Here is a 24,009-nt window from a genome sequence, read left to right on the forward strand (position 1 = left end):
ACATTATATGTTAAAAAAAGAAAAAAAGAAGATAGTAGGAAGGGAAAAATGAAGGGGGGGAAATTGGAGGGGGAGAGGAACCATGAGAGACTATGGACTCTGAGAAACAAACCGAGGGTTCTAGAGGGGAGGGTGGTGGGGGTATGGGTTAGCCTGGTGATGGGTATTAAAGAGGGCACATACTGAATTGAGCACTGGGTGTTACATGAAAATGATGAATCATGGAACGCTACATCAAAAACTAATGATGTAATGTATGGTGATTAACATAACATAATAAAAAAAATAGAGAGCTACCCTATGACCCAGCAATTGCACTACAGGGTATTTACCCCAAATACACAGATGTAGTGAAAAGAAGGGCCATATGCACCCCAATGTTCATAGCAGCAATGTCCGCAATAGCTAAACTGTGGAAAGAGCCGAGATGCCCTTCAACAGATGAATGGATAAAGAAGATGGGGTCCATATATACAATGGAATATTACTCAATCATCAGAAAGGATGAATACCCAACTTTTACATCAACATGGGTAGGACTGGAGGAGATTATGCTAAGTGAAATAAATCAAGGAGGGAAAGTCAATTACCATACGGTTTCACTTATTTGTTGAACAAAAGGAATAGCATGGAGGACTTTAGGAGAAGGAAGAGAAATATGATGGGGGGAAATCAGAGGGAGAGATGAACCATGAGAGACTATGGACTCCGAGAAACAAACTGAAATTTTTAGAGGGAAGGGGTTGGGGGGATGGGTTAGCCTGGTAATGGGTATTAAGGATGGCATGTACTGCATGGAGCACTGGGTGTTATATGAAAACAATGAATCGTGGATCACCACATCAAAAACTAATGATGTATTGTATGGTGACTAACATAGCATAATAAAATAAAGTAAAATTTTAAAAAATGTAAAAAAAAAGGCTTTAACAATGAAGAACAGAAAGGTACTTGTTCAGCTTGATAAGAAGCATATCTACAAAACCTACAAGCACGGTATTATATCAGAGTAAATACTTTCTTTCTAGGATTGGAACAAGTCAAGCAATTCCACTCATTTCTTTTCTTCATTGTCCCTTACATTCTAGCCATTGCAACAAGATGAGAAAAAGAAATAAAGACATACAGATTGGAAAGGTAGAGACAAATTGCAAAAACATATTTATGTGCAGATGACATGATTATATAGGTAGAAAATGTTAAGTGACCTACAAAAATTCTAATGGACCTAATTAGTTAATTTAGCAAGGTCATAAGATACAATGTAAATAAAAAATACCTCATATATTTCTATAAATGCAACAATTAGAAATTAAAATTAGAAACAACTGTATGTAGAATACTATTTTATTTATTTATTTTTTAAATTTTTAACATAATAAAATTTTATGTTATGTTTGTCACCATACACTACATCATTAGTTTTTGATGTGGTGACCCGCAATCCATTGTTCTCATATAACACCCAGTGCTCCATGCAGCATGTACCCTCCTTAATACCCATCACCGGGCTAACCAATCCCCCCTCCCCCCTCCCCTCTAAAACCCTGTTTGTTTCTCAGAGTCCATAGTCTCTCATGGTTCATCTCTCCCTCTGATTCCCCCCGCTTCATTTTTCCCTTCCTTCTCCTAATGTCCTCCATGCTATGCCTTATGTTCCACAAATAAGTGAAACCATATGATAATTGACTTTCTCTGCTTGACTTATTTCACTTAGCATAATACTATTTTAAAACATAAAATTTGAGGGGCACCTGAGTGGCTCCATTGGTTGAGTGTCCAACTCTTGGTTTTGACTCAAGTTCATGATCTTGGGGTTGTGAGATCAAGCCCTGTGTCAGGCTCCATGCTCAGCATGGAGTCTGTTTGAGATTCTCTGTCTCTCCCTCTCCCTCTGCTCCTCCCCCCACTTATGTATGCTCTCTCCCTCTAAAATAACAAAATAAATAAAATCTTTAAAACAAAATTTGAGGAATATTTTTTCTTTTTTTTTCTTTTTAAGAGAGAGAGAGAGAGAGAGAGAGAGAAAGAATGAGGGGAGAGGCATAGGGAACTGGAGAGAGACAATCTCAAGCAAGCTCCATGTCCATCATAGAGCCTTCCATAAGGGCTCAATATCACGACCCTGAGATCATGACCAAAGCCAAAATCAAGAGTCAGTCGCTCTACCAACTGAGCCACCCAGGTGCCCCAGGAATAAATTCTAAAAGTATATTCAAAACCTCTATATGAAAACTAGAGGCACGCATTGGTGGCTCAGTCAGTTAAGCCTCTGTCTTCGATTCAGGTCATGATTCCAGGGTCCTGGGATCAAGCCTGACGTGGGACTCTCTGCTCAGAGGGAAGCTTGCTTCTCCCTCTGTCTGCCGCTCCCCTGCTTGTGTTTGTTCCTCTCTTTATCTCTGACAAATAAATAAATAAAATATTTAAAAAAGAAAACTAGAAAACACTGCCAATAGAAATTAAATAGAAAAATGGAGAAATATACTTTGTCATTGGGTTAAAAGACTCCACTTTTACCATGTCATTCTCTGCTTTCAGTACAAATCCAATAACAATCTTGACAGTATTTTTAAAGAAATTATCAATTCTATTCTAAAATTTACATAGAAGTACACAAATTTAAAAGAATCTGGAAGATTAAATCATTTTCAAAACAAAAACAAAAACAAAAACAAAAAACACACACACTACATAGTTTGGATGCTTACTCTATTTAAATTCAAGAATTGCTATAAAACTCTCAATCAATGCTGTGTGGTATTGGCATAGGGATGAACATTGAGACCTTGAAACCAACAGAATGCCTAGAAATAGGCCTAGTTATATGAATTTTTACAAAGATGTCAAGTAATTCAATGGGGAAAGGATAGCCTTTTCCACAAATTATACTGGATCAATTGGATATCCACATGAGAAAAAAAATTGAAACTACAACCTCACCTCAGACCATACACAAAAATGAACTCAAAATGAGTCAGGGGTCTACTGTTAAAGCTAAATCCTAGAAATTCCAGAAGAAATCCTTTTGACCTTGGGGGTAGATGACATTTACTAGATACAAAACAATAATCATGAACCATGAAAAAAAATAAAAATTGGAATTTGTCAAAGTTTTAAAACTCAGTGCTTATCAGGTAACACCATTTTTAAAAATGAAGAGGCAATCCATGGATTAGGTGAAAATTTTGTATATATACATAACATATATATGACAAAGGCCTGTATTTTTTGTAAAGAACATTTATAAATTAGTAATAAGGAAACCAGACCCTTAGGTTTAAATTATGCAAAGAGCTTGAACAAAAGTATACAAAAGAAGGTATACAAATGGCCAATAATAATATATAAAAAAAAGCTCAACATCACTAGTCATCAGGGAAAGCAAATTAAAACCACAACAATACATCACTTCAGGTCTCCTAGAATGACTCAAAGGAAAAAACAGTACCAGCTGAAAAAGATGTAGAAGAACTGGGACTCATCTTGTGTTTTGAACTCTCTCCACAATTTTAAAGTTGCCCAGTATTCCATACTGCCCGAACCATGAATCCCAAAGATAACTAACTGGGAGCCTTCTCAAGTTTCTATTTACTTCTTGCCTCTTGATGAATGTAAAAACAAACAAAGATAAAACAAACACATAAACAACAAACATCTTTTGGAGTCAAGAACATTAAAATGGCTACCATTGATTTCATGCCTTCACTGTTCTAGCTCTCAAGCAATCAGTAGTAGGCTCTAGAAAAGTTTTATTACTGCTAAGGAGGCAGAAGTTCTCTCTGACATGAGTCAACAGGTTAACTACATCACAGGTCACCACACTGGAATTATACCTTTTTTCTATTTGCCTGACATTCAGCTTTCTTAGAAACTCAGGTTTATTTAGAGGAAGGGGATTCCTACATATTTGTGTTCCAAGTACTGGGCATGCAATTCCCTATTCAAATTTGGATGTTTGTCAAATGTCTCTTCAGCATGGTTTCTAAGACAAAGCCTTTCTGTCAGTGGAGATAATTAATTCCTGGGAGAGAAAGTAGCAACACAAAAGCCCTTGAACCTTTATGGAAACCTCTTTTAATATCCATGCAGTGCAAGGTTAAAATGATTTTTGTTGATCACATTTGTAGAGCAAGATTCATTAAGATTAGAATGATACATTAGAATGTTTTTACTCCATACTTCTTGCCTCTTGTCTATGGGACCAAAGCCAACTGTAGATGACTTCTCTATAGTGTTTCAAAATAATCCATTCTAAATTCAAATCCCAAGTGTTCTGTAAAAAGAATTTGAGACTTTAGGGTGGAAGGGAAGCTCTTGATTGATAAAAACACTTCCTTAAAAAACTGTTCTTTTGATATCAAATTATTTGAATAGTCTCTTACTGAGTGTGTCATCTCTTTCGTATTGAAAATTACTTATCTGAGAGGAGGTCACTTTGAAGATGCGATTATTTCTGAACACCCCCAAACATCATTAAGATCTTCTAAGTCTGTAAGGTAAGTTTTCCATATTGCTGATGCATCTTAAAAATTGTTACTTCCCATATATATTAATCATTGTTTCAGTCCCTTCAAATATAGTCCTCACCTCATTTCTTCAAAAGATAGTTGGTAAATATCATTCACCTAAGCTGACAGATGAAAAATTTGAAACTCAAGGAATTGAAGCCAATTGTAAGACCCTGCTCTTCGTCACCAAACAGCATGCTTTTGCAGTGAGATATCTAGTTTAATAATCTAGACTAATCATGAGAGTGAAAATAAAATGTAAATACACTTCTCACATAGAAGAGACATAAGTATGAATAATAAATGACAGATATCATCAGCTGTGTAGTGCAAGCATGAATGGAGAATTCTTTCTGGTAACAAAGGCTACAGATAATTGAGTCTGTATGTCTTCTTTAAATGTAAAATTGGAGGGGCATCTGGGTGGCTCAGTCATTAAGCGTCTGCCTTCGGCCCAGGTCATGATCCCAGGGTCCTGGGATCGAGCCCCGCATGGAGCTCCCTGCTCTGCGGGGAGCCTGCTTTTCCCTCTCCTTGTCCCCCTGCTTGTGTTCCCTCTCTCACTGTGTCTCTCTCTGTCAAAAATAAATAAAATCTTAAATAAATAAATAAATAAAAGTAAAATTGGAGAGGATTCTTCCTGAACTTCTTGCACAGTTAAATTATTGCATAATTATCACTCAAAATGCCAATAATTCCTATATCCTAGGTGCCTACACAGTTACAAAATAGATGAAAGTCCTCTGTGTGTACAACACAGGAGTGGTATGTTCAAATATCAATTTGATATTTGACAATTCTCATAAAACAATTCTCATAAAAACCTTTGATACGGATATTATTAATCTTGCTTTATAGATGAGGAAACAAGGATGTACTGTGCTAGAACGGTACTCCATATAAAAGAAGATGCAAGGGGAAAAATCAAAATTCTAACCTGGTCTTTTTGATTTTCAAACCAAACACTTACCACAGTGGAAATCCTTTCAACATTCAACAGATGGTTTGCTTTGGAGATGGATTGTAGTAGGGAGAACTAGGTCTGAGGGAGAAGTCAAGATAAAAAGATCTTTCAATGAATACAGTACCACATTTTATTTGAAAACTGGGAGTTCAAGCATGTCAGTGTGTGTGTGTGTGTGTATGTGTGCGCGCGTGCGCGTGCATGCGTGTGTGTTTCCTAATGAAATTGTGTTTTATACACTTGCTTCCATAGTATTAATAAAGCAATCACAATTATTGGGGTCATATAAAAAGGAGATTACTAGTTCAATGTTATTATAACAAAGAGGGCATGGGTAAGAATTTGGAGGAAAAACACGAACAAGTATAATCTGAACTAATCTTGGTTCAAAATGCTTAATTAGCATTTTGATCTTGGCAGGATTTTAACTTCTCTATGTTTCTATTACATAAAGTATAAAATAAGTGTAAAGGAAATAGCTGGAATTACCTTACAGGATTGTGATGGGGATTAAATCAGCAAATGTCTCATGAAGTTCTTTATTAAAATTATATCCCTATTCCCCCTTCCGCAAATTCCTCTTCACTTTTCCTCCTATATTCTCATTGTCTGCCTATGGACCCCCATTTCCTAAGGATAGAGGGAAACTTTCTTAATCCTGCATTCATAGCCTTTATGTCATAAACTACCTCCCCTTTCTTTCTTAGCTGCCACTATGTGTAGGATCCACTACTTCATGTTAGGCTTAGTCATCTCAGATGATGAAGTGTGCACAAATGATCTCCCACCTGTGTGTTTACAAAGTTCCCCGTGTCCATACTCTTACTTACTATATGAAGAAGCTTAATAAATTCAAGGTTACATTAATCAAAAGTGATTTTTTTTCAGGTAGTGCAATTAATCACACTATGAAATAATGGTGAATAGGAACAACGTGACAGAGTTTGTTCTACTGGGGCTCACAGAGAATCCAAAGATGCAGAAAATCATATTTGCTGTGTTTTTGTTCATCTACATCATCTCTATAGTAGCAAATGTGCTCACCGTGGTCACTATCACTACCAGCCCATTACTGAGGTCTCCCATGTACTTTTTCCTTGCCAATCTCTCCTTCATTGACGCTTGCTATTCTTCTGTCAATAACCCCAAACTGATCATAGATTCACTCCGTGAAAAGAAGACCACCACATTCAATGCATGTATAACTCAAATCTTTGGGGAACATTTCATTGGAGGTGCTGATGTCATCCTGCTCACTGTGATGGCCTATGACCGTTATGTGGCCATCTGCAAGCCACTGCACTACACGACCATCATGAATCGGAGGGTGTGTGGCCTGCTAATGGGAGTGGCATGGGTTGGAGGCTTTCTTCATGGAGCCATACAGATCCTCTTTATCATCCCTTTACCCTTCTGCGGCCCTAATGTCATAGATCACTTTTTGTGTGATCTGAACCCTTTGCTCAATCTTGTCTGCACTGATACCCACACTCTAGGGCTCTTCGTTGCTGCCAACAGTGGATTCATTTGTGTCTTACTCTTCCTCCTCTTGATCATCTCCTATGTGGTCATTCTGCACTCCCTCAGGAAGCACAGCTCGGAGGCGAGGCGCAAGGCCCTCTCCACCTGTGTCTCCCACATCACAGTGGTTGTCCTATTCTTTGTTCCCTGCATATTTGTGTACTTGAGACCTGCGACTACTTTATCTATTGATAAAGCAGTTGCAGTGTTCTACACTCTGATAACGCCCATGTTAAACCCCTTAATCTATGCCTTAAGAAATGACCAGATGAAAAATGCCATTAGGAAATTGTGTAGTAGAAAAGTTATTTCAGGTGAGAAATAAATATGCTTAAGCTCATCATTGATTCAATGGAAACAAAGGTCAAAAGACATTTTGGATGATCTCAGCAAGGAATACTTACCAAATAAAGAAAAGAGTAAATTGCTATGAATGATAGATTCTGCACTGCGTGGAAGAGAAATGTGTGCAAGAAAGAGGAAACCTAACCACAGATTATGCTATATATATATATCCCTATCTATAAATTCTAACATATTTTTATTAAGAATTAGAATTCTGCTCATTTTTATACAACAGCTGCTCATTGATAACATGTTGCCTTTAAAATTATGGTATAAAATGACTATAGGGTTATAAAAGCAAAGAGCCATTTAGACTTCAGAGTCATTTTGTATTGCTTATGTTACCCATCTTAGGCTGCTAACCCATCAGAAAGAATGATGACTCAAATAAATGAACATCTTATTATTTGAGAGGAATTTCTATTTATTAAATAAAGTCACACTCCATAGAGTACTTGACTACTTGTTCAATATAATTTCTACAAGGCAGCATAATGCCTGGGGCACAATAAATATTGAATGAATGATAATGCTATAAAGGAAGATGGATATAGTCAAGAAAATGTAGAGCAAAGGAATAGTACTGGACACAAGGGACTTTTTCCTACTTTTCTTTGATTCAGAATCAGAATTCTAGCTAGATCTCTTTGAGAAACCACAATTTGTTTTAACTCGTGCTTAAACAGTGTAATGAGAAAGAAATTGAAACTGAGATTCTCAGTGAAGGAGCAAATAGCTTTTTAAAAATATATTTTTAAAAGATTTTATTTATTTATTTGACAGAGAGAGAGAAAGAGGGCACAAGCAGGGGGAGGGTCAGGCAGGGTGAGAGGGAGAAGCAGGCTCTATGCCTAGCAGGAAAATGATGTGGGGCTGAATCCCAGGACCCCGGGATCAGGACCTGAGCAAAGGCAGATGCTTAACCTACTGATCCACCAAGGCCCCCTGCAAATAGTTTATCTTGATACTCTCCCTACTCTCAGTAAGATTTCATCATCTTATGAATGTGAGCTGTTCATGTCATTTCCCTTGTTAATTTACTTCTTGGTAACAGTTCATTATGAAATGATGTTTTATAAAATATGTGGCTCCATCTACAAACAAAACAACTTAAGGATAAATATACTCCATTTATTCCTTCCATCCCTCAAGCATTAATGCATAGAAATTTCTTGAGCCCAAAAAATATCTCAGACACAGTGATGGTTGCTGGAGCTTCAAGTGGTGAAGAGAAGAACCTGGGTCTTGCTTTCAGAGAGCACTGTATCCACTGAGAGACACCCAGAGCGGAGCAGAAAATGACAAAACCATGTTCTAAAGAGAGTGGCAGCACAAAGTGCTATGAAAGCATGTCTGAGGGACACACAACAAAGACCAAAGGGTAGGAAGATTTCCTAGATGAAAGCACATCAAAAAGGGGCACAAAACTTGAAAGGGAATGAATAGGCATGTGTTGCCTTAGAGGATTTGCGGGAGAGGATGCATAACAAAGGCCAGTGGGTGAAAAAAAGTATGCAGAAGATCTAATCATTTCAATATGTTGTGGCTATTGGCTCATCTATTCATTCAATAATTAATTACTGAGCCCCTATGTGTGTCGGGTTATAACCTGGACACTGAGCTCCTAAAAGTCTAATCACTAAGATATGAAATGGAAAGTTAGTGACAGGGAAGACCAAGAAGAGTCTCATCATTGTGTTAAAACTGAATACCAAGTACCATGGAGAACATATTGAAAGGGTCTTCCATATCTTTTCATGGTTTGTAGCTCATTTCTCTTGGCACTGAATATTACTCCACTGTCTGATGTTGCAGAAGGACGTCTTGACTGCTTCCTATTGTATGGACAATAATGAATAAAGCTGCTGTGAAACATCCATGTGCAGGTTTTTTGGTGGACATAAGTTTTGGGTAAATGGCAAAGAGTGAGATTGCTGGACTATAGTAAGAATATGTTTAGATTTGTAAGAAATTGACAAACTGTCTTCCCAAATGGCTGCACCATATTCTTTTCCCACCAGCAATAGAGGAGAGTTCCTGTTGCTCCACATTCTTACCAGCATTTGTTGGTGATGGTGTCCCATATTTTGGTCTTCCTAATGGGTGTATTGTGGTAAAACCACCTTTGAGTCATTTGCTTATCCAAAATATGCAGATTAGTTAATTCAGGAAGGCTCATGGACTTGAAGCCATTGGTCCAAACCTCACAATTAAAATATGACAGGTTAAGAATCTATGCCATGTTTGACCTGATATAAACATATTGATCCCATCCGTCATTGTGAATTCTAAGATCAAAAAAGTGTGCTTTGGTCAATTTATGATGAATTCTATATACAACAAAGTTCTTACATAAAGTTAGACTTTATTCCAAGGGCAGTGGGCCATTACCCACAGTTTCTGGACAGGTACTAAGGGAAGAAGAACTAAAATAAATGAGATTTGGGACACCTGGGTGGCTCAGTTGGTTAAGCGGCTGCCTTCGGCTCAGGTCATGATCCCAGTGCCCTGGGATCGAGTCCCACATTGGGCTTCTTGCTCATCAGGGAGCCTGCTTCTCCCTCTGCCTGCAGCTCCCCCTGTTTGTACTCTCGGTCACTCTCTCTCGCCCACGCTCTCTCTCTCTAACAAATAAATAAATAAAATCTTTAAAAAAATAAAATAAAATAAATGATATTAAAAATAGGGGGTAAACTCAGCTGAGGTGAGCAGCAACAATGACATTTACTGTGGGAATTGTCATTTCTGGGTACAAGATGGAACTGAGGATCCAAGGTTTATACACATTGACAGCGTCTGCTAAGACGTGAAGGAATCTGCAGAGCTTTGGTCAGAGATCCAGGGAATCTCAAGGACACATCATATTTTCCCTTGATTCATTTGTGAATCCACATAGCATAACCAGGAGAGAAACAGACTTTTATAAAAGACAATATTAATTCTTCGGTTACCAAACTGTTTTAGATGTTTATCAGATTGTATTTATCGGTAGTTTGTTCCTCTTTAGGATAGTATTCCACAGTATGGCTCTACCACATTTTGTATACTTATTCACTAGCTGATGGACATTTGAATTGTGTCCAGGTAATGGCCATAGTGAATGATGAGCTTTGAACATTCATGTGCAAGCCTTCACATGGACATAGATTATCATTTCTCTTGGATTGATAACCTAAGAGTCGAATTGCTGAGTTATATGATGAGTGTATGTTAGCATTTTAAGAAACTGTCAAAATGTTTTCAAAAGAGGTGGTGCTATGTTACATTTCCACCAACAAAATATGAGAATTCCCATTTCTCTACAACCTCACCCATACTTGGCATTGTCAGTCTTTGTAAATTTGACATAGAGTTGTTCAAAATATTCTCTTATGACTCATACTTTCTGTAGGGTCCTTAGAAATAGTATTCTATTCTTGTTGATACAATCCTTATCACTTTCTCCTTTTTTTTTTGTCTTATTGGATTGGTTAGCACCTTCAGTATAATATTAAATAATGTTAATATGAACTGGTGATACTGTCGATTCTTCTTCCTGATACCAAAGGAATAACTTTTAGAATTTTATAATTCAATATGTTGTCTTCTAAAGTATTTATAGGTAATATTTTGGGTATTGTTAAATTAGAATTTTTTTCAAGTTTTTATTTAAATTCCAGCTAGCATACAGTGTAATATTAGTTTCAGGTGTAAACTTTATTTTTTCTGTTTATTTATTTATTTTTGTTTGTTTGTTTCAAATTTTTATTAAATGTCAGTTAGCTAACATACAGTGTAATGTTAGTTTCAGGTGTAGAATTTAGTGAAACAACACTGACATTAAACACCCAATGCTTTGGCTAAGCTCAGGTGTAGTTACATTTAGGGTGGTAACAAATCATCTATTGGTGTAAATATGTATTTTATGTTTTAACACAAGCTATTGATTTACCTCTAAGCATTGGTACACTTTTTTGATAAATAGTGTTTGAATTCATTTTATTTTTAATTATTCTCCAATTTATATTATGATTTATTTTCACTCAGTTTTTTTTATTATGCTATGTTAATCACCATACATTACATCATTAGTTTTTGATGTAGTGTTCCATGATTCATTGTTTGCATATAACACCCAGTGCTCCATGCAGTACGTGCCCTCTTTAATACCCGTCACCAGGCTAACCCATTTCCCCACACCCTCCCCTCTAGAACCTTCAGTTTGTTTTTCAGAGTCCATAGTCTCTCATGGTTCATCTCCCCCTCCAATTTCCCCCCTTCATTTTCTCCTTCCTGCTACCTTCTTCTTCTTCTTCTTTTTTTTTTTTTTACCTATAATGTGGGGTGCCTGGGTGGCTCAGTCGTTAAGTGTCTGACTTCAGCTCAGGTCACGATCCTGGGGTCTTGGGATAGAGCCCTGCATTGGGCTCCCTGCTCCATGGGAAGCCTGTTTCTCCCTCTCCCACTCCCCCTGCTTGTGCTCCCTCTCTCGCTGTCTCTCTCTGTCAAATAAATAAAAAATCTTAAAAAAAAATAAACATATATGTATTATTTGTTTCAGAGGTACAGGTCTATGATTCAACAGTCTTACACAATTCACAGCACTCACCGTAGCACATACCCTCCCCAATGTCTATCACCCAGCCACCCCAACCCTCCCACAATCCACCACTCCAGCAACCCTCAGTTTGTTTCCTGAGATTAAGAATTCCTCATATCAGTGAGGTCATATGATACATGTCTTTCTCTGATTGACTTATTTCACTCAGCATAACACCCTCCAGTTCCACCCACGTCATTTCAAATGGCAAGATTTCATTCCTTTTGATGGCTGCATAATATTCCATTGTGTATGTATATGTATATATATACATATATGTATATATATACCACATCTTCTTCATCCATTCATCTGTCGATGGACATCTTGACTCTTTCCATAGTTTGCTATTGTGGACATTGCTGCTATAAACATCAGGGTGCACATACCCCTACTCAGTTTTTATTAAAAATGTTTCTAAATTAACATATATTTGAGATTGACTGTTTTCTTTTATCATTTCGTACTTTAACTGAATTGTCATTAGATAAGTTGCTCCGAGTGGCTCAGATAATTTGACACTTGTTGAGAAAATACTTGTGGCATAAAATAGGATGAATTCTTTTAAATAATTCATATTCACTCAATAGCTGATGAGTAGTGTTTCAGTGTTGCAAATTCTATTGATATTGAATGATTTTAAGAATGGATAATGGCTCTTGCCTTAAGGTCTGTGTTTTAAATATATATATATAATAAAATAATATCAAATATATATATAATCTCACTGCTTCAAATACTACTATATTTTGTGTGCCTGGGAGGCTCAGGTGATTAGGTGTCTGCCTTCAGCTCAGGTCATAATCCCAGGGTCCTGGGATCCAGCCTGACACAGGTCTCCCTGCTCTGTGGGGAGCCTGCTTCTGCCTGCCACCCCCCCTTCTTGTGCTCTCTCTCTTTCAAATAAATAATTCTTTAAAAATTAAAAATAAAATAAAAAACAAATACTACTGCTTTTTGACTGTTCTATCTTTTTCATGCTTTCAATTTCAATTTTTACATGCCCTAGGAGTTAGGTGCATCTTTTATAAAAAGCACATATCAATAGATGATGTACAGTCAACAAAAGACATGTTTCAAAATATTCAAAGCAACTCTACTCATAATATCCTTAAAAGTGAAATGCCTTGATGTCTAGCAACAAAAAAAAATGGATCTATTGTCACATATCCATGCAGTGAGATACCCCAGATCAATGAAAATAATCAGGAAACATAAAACGTAAAGAATAAATCTCATGAACATACTAATGAGAAAAACAGTTACTAGAGTATAATCTGCATTACGGTTTTTCTACAAATTCAAACCCTAGGTAAATTTAATCATTCTTGTAGATGAAGATAGTGATTACTTTCCACAGGTGGTCATTTTCAAGAATTATGAAGAGGACTTCAAGTGTACTGATAATTTGAGACTTTTAATCTGATTGCTGATTACACGATATTGCTCATTTTATTGATCTACCCATTCTACACACGAAGATGATCTGTATTCTAGTAACGAAGTTGGTCATTTTAAGTACATGGCCTTTCAAACTTTAGACTGAAAAATGTTTTATGATGTTCTTTCAAAGCATAAAATCAAATCTTGCAATAGTTTTGTGTCTTTATTAGTAGCTGTTGAGAAGGTAGTTTGTCCAATTTCTCTTTGTTATAAAAACTCTACTTAATTTTTTCTCCCTCATTATTTTTTCCTGCTTTTCATGCTTCTTTGCACAGCGCCTCCAGAATGCTTGTAGCACCTGCATCGCATGTGGCTAATCTAAAACTGCTTCAGGGGCACCTGGGTGGTTCAGTCAGTTAAGCCTCTGCCCTCACCTCAGGTCATGATCCGTGGGTCCTGAGATCAAGCCCAGGGTCTGGCTCCCTGATTGAAGGGGAGTCTGCTACTCTCCCTCTCCTTCTGCCTCTCCCTTACCCTCCTGTGTGCTTTCTCAAATAAATAAAATCTTTAATAAATAAATGGATACATAATAAATAAATAAATAAATAAATAAATAAATAAATAAATAAATAAAACTCACTATTGTAATTATCTTCCTTCTCATAACATTCCACTCTCCAGGCCCTTCTCTGTCACAATTGCTGTTTCTTAAGAGATCTTATTTTAAATGCTATGAAACATGAGCAAAATATCTTACATCAAAGTTGCAAGGTTTTAATGTATTATCTATTTTCACTAGAAAAACTTTTTCAGAAGTATCTTCATTTAGTTACGACTTCATTTAGGTATTGTGATGCAATGTATCTTGTAATCAATAAACTTTATTTTTTAGAGCAGTTTTACTTTCACCACAAAATAGAGTGGAAACTACAGAGATCCCATATACCCCCCTGTCCCCCTCACTGGGACAGCCTCTCCCTCCAGAGTGTTACATGTATTACAATCAGATGAACCTACCCTAAACCAACACATCATGATCACCCAAAATTCAGTTTACATCAGGGTTCACCCTTGGTGTTGTACATTCTGTGGGTTTTGACATGTATGATAACACTATCCAAAATTCAGGGATATACAAAACAGTTTCACTACCCTAAAAATCCTCTGTGCTCCACCTATTCATCCCTCTCCCCTCCCTAACCCTGGCATCCAGGGACTGATATATTTGCTGTTTCCATAATTTTGCCTTTTCCAGAATGTCATATATAGATGGCCCCCAACTTAACAATGGTTTGATTTGTACTTTTCCAACTTTACAAGGGTGTAAAAGTGATATACATGCAGTAGAAACTGTACTTTGAATTTTGAATTCGGGTCTTTTCCCAAGCTACTGATAATGCAGTATAATCCTGGTGATTCTGGGCAGGGGCAGTGAGGTGCAGCTCCCAGTCAGCCAAGCAATCACAAGGGTCAATGATCAATACACTTACAACCACTCTGTACCCATATAGCAATTCTGTTTTTCACGTGCAGTACAGTATTCAATGTTACATGAGATATGCAATGCTTTCTTACAAAATAAACCTTGTATTCGATGACTTTGCCCAATTGTAGGCTAAAGATATAAGCACAGTTATGGTAGGCTGGGCTACGCTATGAGTTTTGGTAGGTTGGGTGTATTTCATGCATTTTTGACTTAAGAACTTATTTTTAACTTACAGGGAACCAGCATGGCTCAGTCAGTTAAGCAGCCACCTTTGGCTCAGTTCATGATCCCAGTGTGCTGGGATCAAGTTCCACATCAGGCTCCCTGCTCAGCGGGAAGTGTGCTTCTCCCTCTTCCTCTGCCCCTCCATCCTGCTCATGATCTCTCTCTCTCTCTTACACACACACACACACAATCTCTCGCTCACTCTCAAATAAATAATAAATTCTATAAAAAATAAAAAAATAAGAGTCTTAAAGATATTTTCCACTTACAATGGGTTTATTGGGACATAACTAACTTGTTAGTCGAGGAAGCCCTGTAGTTGAATCATACAAAAGTTAGCCCCTTCACATTGGCTTCTTTCACTTTGAAATATGAATTTATGTTTCCTGCATATATCTTCTTACCTTAATAGCTCCGTTCCTTTTAGTGCTGAATAATATTCCATTCTCCAGAAGTACAATAGTTTATTTATTTATTCACCTACTGTAGGGCATCTTGGTTGCTTCCAAGGTTTGGAAGGTTTGTGATTATGAATAAGGTTGCCATAAATAACCATGTGCAACCAAAATGCATTAGCTTTTTCGTTTACTTTGTGATTAAATCACATCTTATTTCTGTTTTGTTAGTTCGCACTCCCTCTCTCTCTCTCCCTGTCATTGAAGTAGGAAAAGTCTTTGGTTTTGGATCAAAGGACTAATCATTTGGTTATCAATTTTAGGCATGTAAGGGTGAGAAACACAGAAACTTTTATACATAGCTCTTTAACTTAATGGGAAAAGATATTATACTCTGGCCAGTAGGTGGAATGCCAGGAAGTGTGTTTCAGCATTCAGAATTGTTAGATTCTCACTCTGTCTTCACTATTTATTATTTTTTGATTTCAATGGGCCATCAGGAGAGTTGACCCCAAGGAACCGCGTTAAAACCAATTCTTCTTGGGGCAGCAGGATGTCTTATTTGGTTCAGAGCCTCCCTTTGGCTCAGGTTGTGATGCCAGGGTCCTGGGATGGAGCCCTGCATCAGGATCCCTGCTTAGTGGGTAGTCTGCTTCTCCCTCGCCCTCTATACCCTGCCACCCCTACCCCCCTGCTCCTGCTCATGCTCACTCATGTGCTCTCTCTCTCTCTCTCTAACAAAATAAATCTTAAAAAAATAAAACTATTTCTACTCTAAATATTTATTCATTTGCACAACCGATTTCTGTAAGAATTAAGATATATATGTGTGTGTGTGTATATGTATATTTATGTATATTCTATCAGAAATTTAAATTAATTCTTTTAGTTTTAGATTATTGCTTTTTTTTTTTTTTTACAATTATGACTTCTGAACTACCAAAGAATTTCTGTCACTGTGTGGTCTGGCTTCTAGTGCAATGTATTAGCAGAACTACCATTAAAATATTGCCCTCTATAATTCACTAATAATATACCATCGGTTTATTTGCTTTGGCTCAATTGTTTTCATGAAGTTTCCCCTACGTATACCATCTTAATACCACACAAAATTAACTTAGTTTCCGATTACTTTCGGTATGCAAGAATCAGTACTTGTTCACTGATCACTGTAAACCTGTGGTCCTACTGCTGGCCTTCACTCCCCCCATGACACAAACCCCATGAGAGAGTCCCTGCCTTGTTCACTCACATCTCCCTCTTTTCTTTCTCAGAGTTGCTTGGCCTATAAACTTCTACAAATTAACTGTGTGTTTCCTTTGAAAATAATGATGGGCACCAAAACTTTCTCATGGCTTTTTTTATCTCTGAATTTCTCAAGAGTATAGATTAGGGGATTGAACATAGGAGCAATGATGGTATAAAATAGAGGAAATATTTTGTCCTCTGGAAAAGTAGTAGGTGGTCTAAGGTAGATAAAGATTACAGGCCCAAAAAATAAGATGACCACAGTGATATGAGACCAACAGGTGGAGAGGGCTTTGCGTCTTCCCTCAGCTGAGAGATTTCTTAAAGTGAACAAGATTATCCCATAAGAAACAACTAAGACAATAAAGGTTACTAAGGAAAGCAGACCTGAAAAGGCAACCACAAGGACACCAGTGATGTGGGTATCAGTACAGGTGACATTTAGCAAAGGAAAAATATCACAACAATAGTGATCGATTTCATTAGGACCACAGCAGGGCAAACCAATTGTGGTAGAAAAGAGAGGAAAGGCAAGGACAGCCACACCAGCCCAAGCAGCTAAGTGTAGGAGAGGGGACCTTTTCCTGTTCATCATAATCACATAGTGGAGAGTTTTGCAGATGGCAGCTTAGCAATCAAAGGCCATGGCGGTAAGAATGAAGATCTCACTGCCTCCAAAGAAGTGCATTGTAAAGACCTGTAACATGCAGTTACTGTAGGAGATGGTTTTTCTTTCCACTAGCAGGTCAGCAATTAACTTGGGGGTAACCGTCGAGGTGTAGCAGATGTCCATAGTGGATAAGTGGCTGAGGAAGTAGTACATGGGTTGGTGAAACAGAGGGCTGCATCGAACGGAGACAAGGATCAGAAGGTTTCCTGCCAACAGGGCAACATAACAGAATAAAAAGAGCACAAAGCAAAATATTTGTATGTTCTGGTTATACGAAAGTCCTAGAAGTATGAACTCTGAGATGTTTCACTGGCTTTTCATATATTTCATATATTTGATTTTAGTATATGCTTCCCTAAGGACTTACATTTCTGAAAGAAAGAAAAGATAATTCTAGGTGAATATTAACTCTATGAACATTATTTATAAAATTAATTAAAATGCATATTTTCAGAAATAGTGTTAAGAATAATTATTCTTGATTTATGGAACTGAGCTGATTTTTCTTTTTATGCTATCTTGTATAAATCTATCATGAAATAGATTTATAATGGCAATAAACAGAATAATTACATATTTACATATTTTACTCAATATTACTAGTAATTATTTAAATATTTAAATACTATTTTGAAAATACATGTTGCTACTATTAATTATACTTTTAGAATAAGGACTGCTAATTATATTATTTGGTGTAAAACAAGGAAAAGCTTTCCTCCATATTTCCCAGTTTTTATAACTTACACATAAAATGAAATTCCCTTTTTTTAAAATTATCTGAGAAAATTCCCTTAATTTTCTGGGAATGAATACTACACTTCCCTACCTGGTCAAACATTGTCAATGGGTCATGTGAAACCAATGGAATTGCTCTTACATTAAAAAGCAAAGAATAGTTGAAAACAATACAACAAAAGAGAGAATATCAATTAATGATTGAAATCTTGAAAAATATTCAGGAAACCCATTCTTTTGTCATATTTATAATTCATGAGTTAAATACAATTTAAAAAATACATGCTGTCATTGATTTTGTGATAGCAGTTGATAAAGGAAAGATAAAACTGTTGAATTGCCCATGTATTTTTGAACGATGCACTTGTCCTGGCTTTGGCAGAAAATTTCATATTTTAGATACAATCTAAAGATCCAATGCCAATAAAAGGGGCTAATACTGAAAGTAACTTGAAGACACTCTTCCCGGTGAGTCAGAACTCAATGATATTTGTTGCAAAAATGAATAAATGAAAAATTCAGGAATTCACATCTCTGTATCTAATGTATATCTTAAGACATCATTAAATCGGTGCAAAATGAGATTAGGAGGAAGAGAAAGTACTTCCAAGAGCTCTTTTACCCACTAAGGAAGAAATATCTGATTCTAGTGGGTTTGCAAAGCTAGCATCTTCTACCTTAGTCTGAATCTCAAGTGACAGACATATCTGGGCCCCCAGATGTCTATTTAAAATACAAAATGCTTTTGTTACAGTATTATTTACCAACAATCATTGTAGAGACTCATAGATTTAATATCTATGTTATTGATACTTCTCAAAAAGAGTTTAGACGGCAAATAGTTGACAGCTAGGGCATTTTTAGAATGGTCTGACCATAAGACATCAATTCTATTTTAAATTATATTCAAAATTCTGGGCACCTGGGTGGCTCAGTTGGTTAAGCGACTGCCTTTGGCTCAGGTCATGATCCTGGAGTCCCGGGATCGAGTCCCACATCGGGCTCCCTGCTCGGCGGGGAGTCTGCTTCTCCCTCTGACCCTCTTCCCTCTTGTGCTCTCTATCTCTCATTCTCTCTCTCTCAAATAAATAAATAAAATCTTTAAAAAAATAAATTATATTCAAAATTCTAACCTCATAAGTGTAGAAATTTTCAATTGTTCCTACTTTGATTTCAGGATCTATAACAAGGACCCCTAGCCTCCTTTACATAACAAAATAATATAATTACGTCACAGAGCGTTCCGCAGTTAACTGTAACTAAGGAGTACTGAAAAGCTTTAGGAGTGTGAGGATCATTGACCTAACTTCTACTTACTGCAGCTGTTACTAATCTTTGCTTATGAGGTAGAAACAATGTTAATTTTTCAGATATACCTAATTACTAAAACAAATTGATTTATAGGCAACATTTATCTAAGTAGACTGTGGACAATAGAAGGGTGGAAATCACTGGACCAATTCAAATCTCTGATTCTAAACAGAAGAGACATACCAAGTGAATTTAAGTAATTTCTCAGGATTTTAAAGTAACACAGTGTAAATATGAAAAGACAGAAATCCTGTTTCTTCCTCAATCTGGGGCTATCTTTTTTTTGTTTGTTTGATTTTTAATTTAATTTTATTTTGTTATTTTAGTCTTCATACAATACATCATTAGTTTTTGATGTAGTGATCCATGGTTCATTGTTTGCATATAACACCCAGTGCTCCATGCACTATGTGCTCTCCTTAATACCCATCACCGGGCCAACCCATCCCTCTTCTAAAACCCTTAGTTTGTTTCTCAGAGTCCATAGTCTCTCATGGTTTCTCCAATTTCCCCCTCTTCATTTTTCCCTTCCTTCTCCTAATGTCTTCCATGCTCTTCCTTATGTTCCACAAATAAGTGAAACATATGGTATCATATGGGGCTATCTTTCCTGGGAGAGAACTGAGAGGGATGTCATGAAGGACAGTATGGAAAAACTCTTTTGATTTCTCCTCTGAGCAGAAAAGAATATGCAAAATGATGGGTTAACCAACACCCCGTCTGTCTTTTTGAGAATGTATGTAAGTAAAGAGGTACAGAACATTAATACACACATGCATTCTAGGATTTGCTGATGCTAAATCATTTGAAATAATTTGCCTTCCGTTTTACAAAAATGCAAATTCCTCATCAGGACTCCTGCTTGTTTTCTAGATCATCATTGGAATTTCATCTCTAATAGCTCAAAACCCCAGCCTGTATTCTGAGGGAATTTGCTCTACGATCAGTGCTGTTAGCAGAGGTAAAAGGGAAGAGGGAAAGTCAGTTGAGGAGAATTGCTGTCATAAAACAATAAAATAATACCGAGGACCCCACTCATGGAACAACTGAAGTCACAATTGGTAAATAAGGAACTTCAGGCAACCACTGAACAAGTGGTTGAAACAGTAGCAACACAGAAAGGGGCAGAAACGCTGAGGCATCTCAGATCAACTGACCAGTGTGATCCTGGAGCAAATGGCTTCATCTCTTTAGGCCTCCTCTTCTTCATTTCACAACTAAGCTATCATTACAAAATTCAGAATTTTAGTGAGGAATACATGAGGTAATATGAAATAGACAGTGACGTGTGGTTCAAAACTGTCATTTTTCTTTTACATTTTTTCATCTCTGAGTGATTAGTTTAGGACCACAGATTGTCATGTGTCCACACACACAATCAATGGGAAAATAAGGAAATAAAAAAGAACATTCATAACATGGATTTGGCAAGTATGATCATGATAAACTCCAATTTCAACAATCTCTTACTGAAACTCTAATAGTATCTTAATCAACTGGTTATCTTAGCTTGTTTCTTAACACTGATCACTAGTCTAGTTTTTTTTCTACAAAAGGTACACAAATTATTTTTTTTAATTTCTTGGTATTATTGAATACAAATCATGTGTACCTTTTGGATTATGCTGTTTATGAAGGAATAGAACCTGTCATATTTATATAAAAGTTTCTACCACACATTCAAACTTGCCCTTAGTGTAACAGAACGTAGGGTGCTATAACCTTACCATGGTTGACTCAGATGAAACTACTCTGTTTTAGTCAGGCAGATGTTTTATAATATAAGAAATTCTTTGTTATTATACATATTCAAGTATAAACTGGTCTGTTTCTTTTTTTAAAAGATTTCATTTATTTATTTGAAAGAGAGATAGAGAAAGAGAGAGAGTGCACAAGCAGGGGAGCAGGCAGAGGGAGAAGGAGAAGCAGGCTCTCCGAAGAGCAGGGAGCCCGATGTGCCCTGGGATCATGACCTGAGCAGAAGGCAGATGCTTAACGGACTGAGCCACCCAGGTGCCCAAACTCCTCTTTGCTTAATAGGAATATGGAGGACTGCTGGTATTCAAGAGGTGGGGACACAATGAAATTCACTGCCAACTTGAAGATGGTTCATCTAAATCTACTGTTTTGCTCCCCAAAAGGGAGAATTTTGCTTATAGCTAATGTGCCATTAAAACTAAAGTTTGCTGAAACATTTTTATAGTAATAAATTGTCATATGCTGCAAGAGAAGTTATATGCTTTAGAATGAAATTATATAGAAGTAATATAAAGAACACAGTTAGCCTAGCACATGTGTGGTGGGACCCTTCCCAAACCAAGATAACAAGGGTAATTCACTAACCATAGGATCTGAGCGGCTGTCTGGTTAGTTTTGGGGCTGCATCTGGAAGCATCCTGTCCTCAGGTAGTAACTCTGCCAGTTTGTGTCTAGTACCAAAATCTGGAATCAAATGCAGAGAGTTACAAACCCGGAATTCAAACACATCCAGATGAATTCTGTGCAAATATTTTAACAATTTCAACATCCCTAAATTTCTACAGTTTATAAGGGAAGTGGACTTCCAATATTCACTAAGACTCAGTGATCCAAGAAGTGGATCTTCATCCCTCAGGAAAGCAGGTGAGAATTATGAAAGCTGATTTAGCTGCCCAATGAGAGCTCTGAAGAAAAATAAGCAAAATGGGTTTTTATATTCCTGCAAAATTTAACATGAATATTTAGGTCCTAGGAATCATCCCTTTATTTTATGCTTATGCCTGAAGATAATTTGGTTCAGAGGAACAGAATAAAAATTAAGTGGAAATACAAGAATTAATATGTCCTTGAAAGCTCTATATAATTATATTCCCAAAGACATTTTTAGACAGGTCTTGGCTCAAGGGTTACAACACCATCGTCACATTAATGTGCTTGGTGCTCTTGGGTATAAACTTTCCACTTTTCCCTATCTGGAAAAAAAACTGACCCTTTTTCCCTGAAGGCCCCAAAAAGCTATAGTCTGACTGCCCTGTGCTCTTCCAGCTTTCTGAAGAACAGGAGGGAGATTGTAGACTATAATTGTATCAGGTTAGCACAGGAAAAGCTGAGATGAAGTACGAGAAAGAGAATGAAATATGGCCATTTTCAGTCCTTTTTTTGGAAATTATCAAAATCTTCGGTGTGCGGGGTAGGTAAGTAAATAAAATTAATGACTTGTGATATTATAATTGGTATGATGTTAGCATTGATGGATGAGCTGATGGAAAAAGGTAGACAAAAAAAAGAAAGGCATAAAAATTCTTCCCATAACTTGGGAGGGAGGAAAAGCACAATGATATGGAAAAATCAGAGGAAGGAAGCAAAGTACAGCAAAGCCTCTAATGTGTCTCCCATCTGGTTCTTTCTCTGCTCACTGACTATTCACAGGTTGTTTAGACTCAGTCTCATCCGCATGCACTGAAGCCAGGCAGTCTCTCTCTACCATACGCCAATCCATGCATGTAAATTTTCTCACGCAAGAAGTGTCAGGAAATCAAATTTTATATTTCATCTGTTTCAGATCAATCTCATTAGCCAAAGAATAAAAAAAATTACTGAGAGATTGTTGGGTGGATTAAGTTCATCATATTACTTAATGTTCATAATAATGCATATTTTGACACACGTATTATTACCTTTACTATGTAGATAAAACCATAGTAGGTTCTAGAGTTTGAACAACTAGCTTAAATAGCCAGTAGGCAATTGAAGCCAGAAAATCCATTATTCTACTGTACTGCTTCCTTCAGGGCTTTAAATATTTAATAACCCTGAGGAAATGAAGGATTCTAGAACTTCATCTTAAAGGACATTATAATCCAGTGATTTAGAGCTTGTCTACATCAGCAGTATGCCCAGTGCTGACCAAGCTGCACTCAAGAGCTAGCCTGTACCAATCTACGGCAGGAAATAGCTGGTCATATCTCTAATCTTCTCCCTGTACACACACTTGGGCAACTCTTAGAGAAGAATACAAGTTAATTCACATTCTCAGCTGTTTAATTCAACCTACTAGTTGTGCTGCATAGTTATAATTTTGGTGAAGTCAAATCATAATTTTTAATGGACACTTTTTTATAGATATATTTATTTATTTTAGAGGGATGGAGAGAGAGAGAGAGAGAATGAGCATGTTGGAGGGGCAGAAGTAGAGGGAGAGAAATTCTCAAACAGACTACACCGAGTGCTGAGTCCTGCAAGGGGGCTTTATCGCAGGACACTGAGGTCACCACCTCTGCCAAAACCAGGAGTCAGGGGCTGGACTAACTTCACCACCCAGGTGCCCCTATTTGGGACACCTTCGTTCCACATGTTTAGAAAATTTTTCTTGCAATCCAAGGTCATGAGGATCTTCTCCTATATTTTACACCAGATGTTTTTGTTCTTTTTTTTTTACTTTATCTTTTGCATATAGCTCTAAGATCCATTTTAAATAAATCTGTACCAGCGTGATATAGAGATAAAAGGTTTTTTGCCTTTTTTGTTTTATTTGTTTTGTGAGGTAGATATAATGCTTAATATTTCCACTATCATTTATTGCAAAGACTATTTTTTCACCACTGAATTGACTGCAGACTTTTGCTGAGATTAGTTGACCATGCATGTGCAGGTC

At 36.9% G+C, this 24,009-nt stretch overlaps 1 protein-coding gene and 1 pseudogene across 2 annotated transcripts; one reads left to right on the forward strand and one right to left on the reverse strand.

The window, feature by feature from the left end:
• The first annotated feature begins 4,454 nt into the window (after positions 1 to 4,454).
• Positions 4,455 to 7,321, forward strand: LOC114215317 (olfactory receptor 4C46-like). 2 transcript variants are annotated; one of them, XM_088018024.1, is made up of 2 exons: positions 4,455 to 4,472; positions 6,407 to 7,321. In XM_088018024.1, exon 2 carries the CDS (start codon positions 6,452 to 6,454, stop codon positions 7,319 to 7,321), a length of 870 nt encoding a protein of 289 aa, XP_087874150.1. In that variant the 5' UTR covers positions 4,455 to 4,472; positions 6,407 to 6,451. The 2 variants fall into 2 exon arrangements, with proteins under 2 accessions (XP_087874150.1, XP_087874149.1); XM_088018023.1 differs by lacking the exon at positions 4,455 to 4,472 and having other exon boundaries at positions 6,360 to 7,321.
• Positions 7,322 to 16,711: 9,390 nt separating this feature from the next.
• Positions 16,712 to 17,648, reverse strand: LOC114215191 (olfactory receptor 4P4-like; annotated as a pseudogene).
• Positions 17,649 to 24,009: the final 6,361 nt, after the last annotated feature.

The sequence above is a fragment of the Eumetopias jubatus genome, unplaced genomic scaffold (genome assembly GCF_037043125.1).
Source record: "Eumetopias jubatus isolate StellerSeaLion01/CBP00866 unplaced genomic scaffold, mEumJub1_p1.0 scaffold_13, whole genome shotgun sequence".
Lineage (NCBI taxonomy): Eukaryota > Metazoa > Chordata > Mammalia > Carnivora > Otariidae > Eumetopias > Eumetopias jubatus.

Bases quoted from the DNA above. Each gene is read 5' to 3' on its own strand.
- LOC114215317 (XM_088018023.1), top strand. From the start codon at position 6,392: ATGGTGAATAGGAACAACGTGACAGAGTTTGTTCTACTGGGGCTCACA.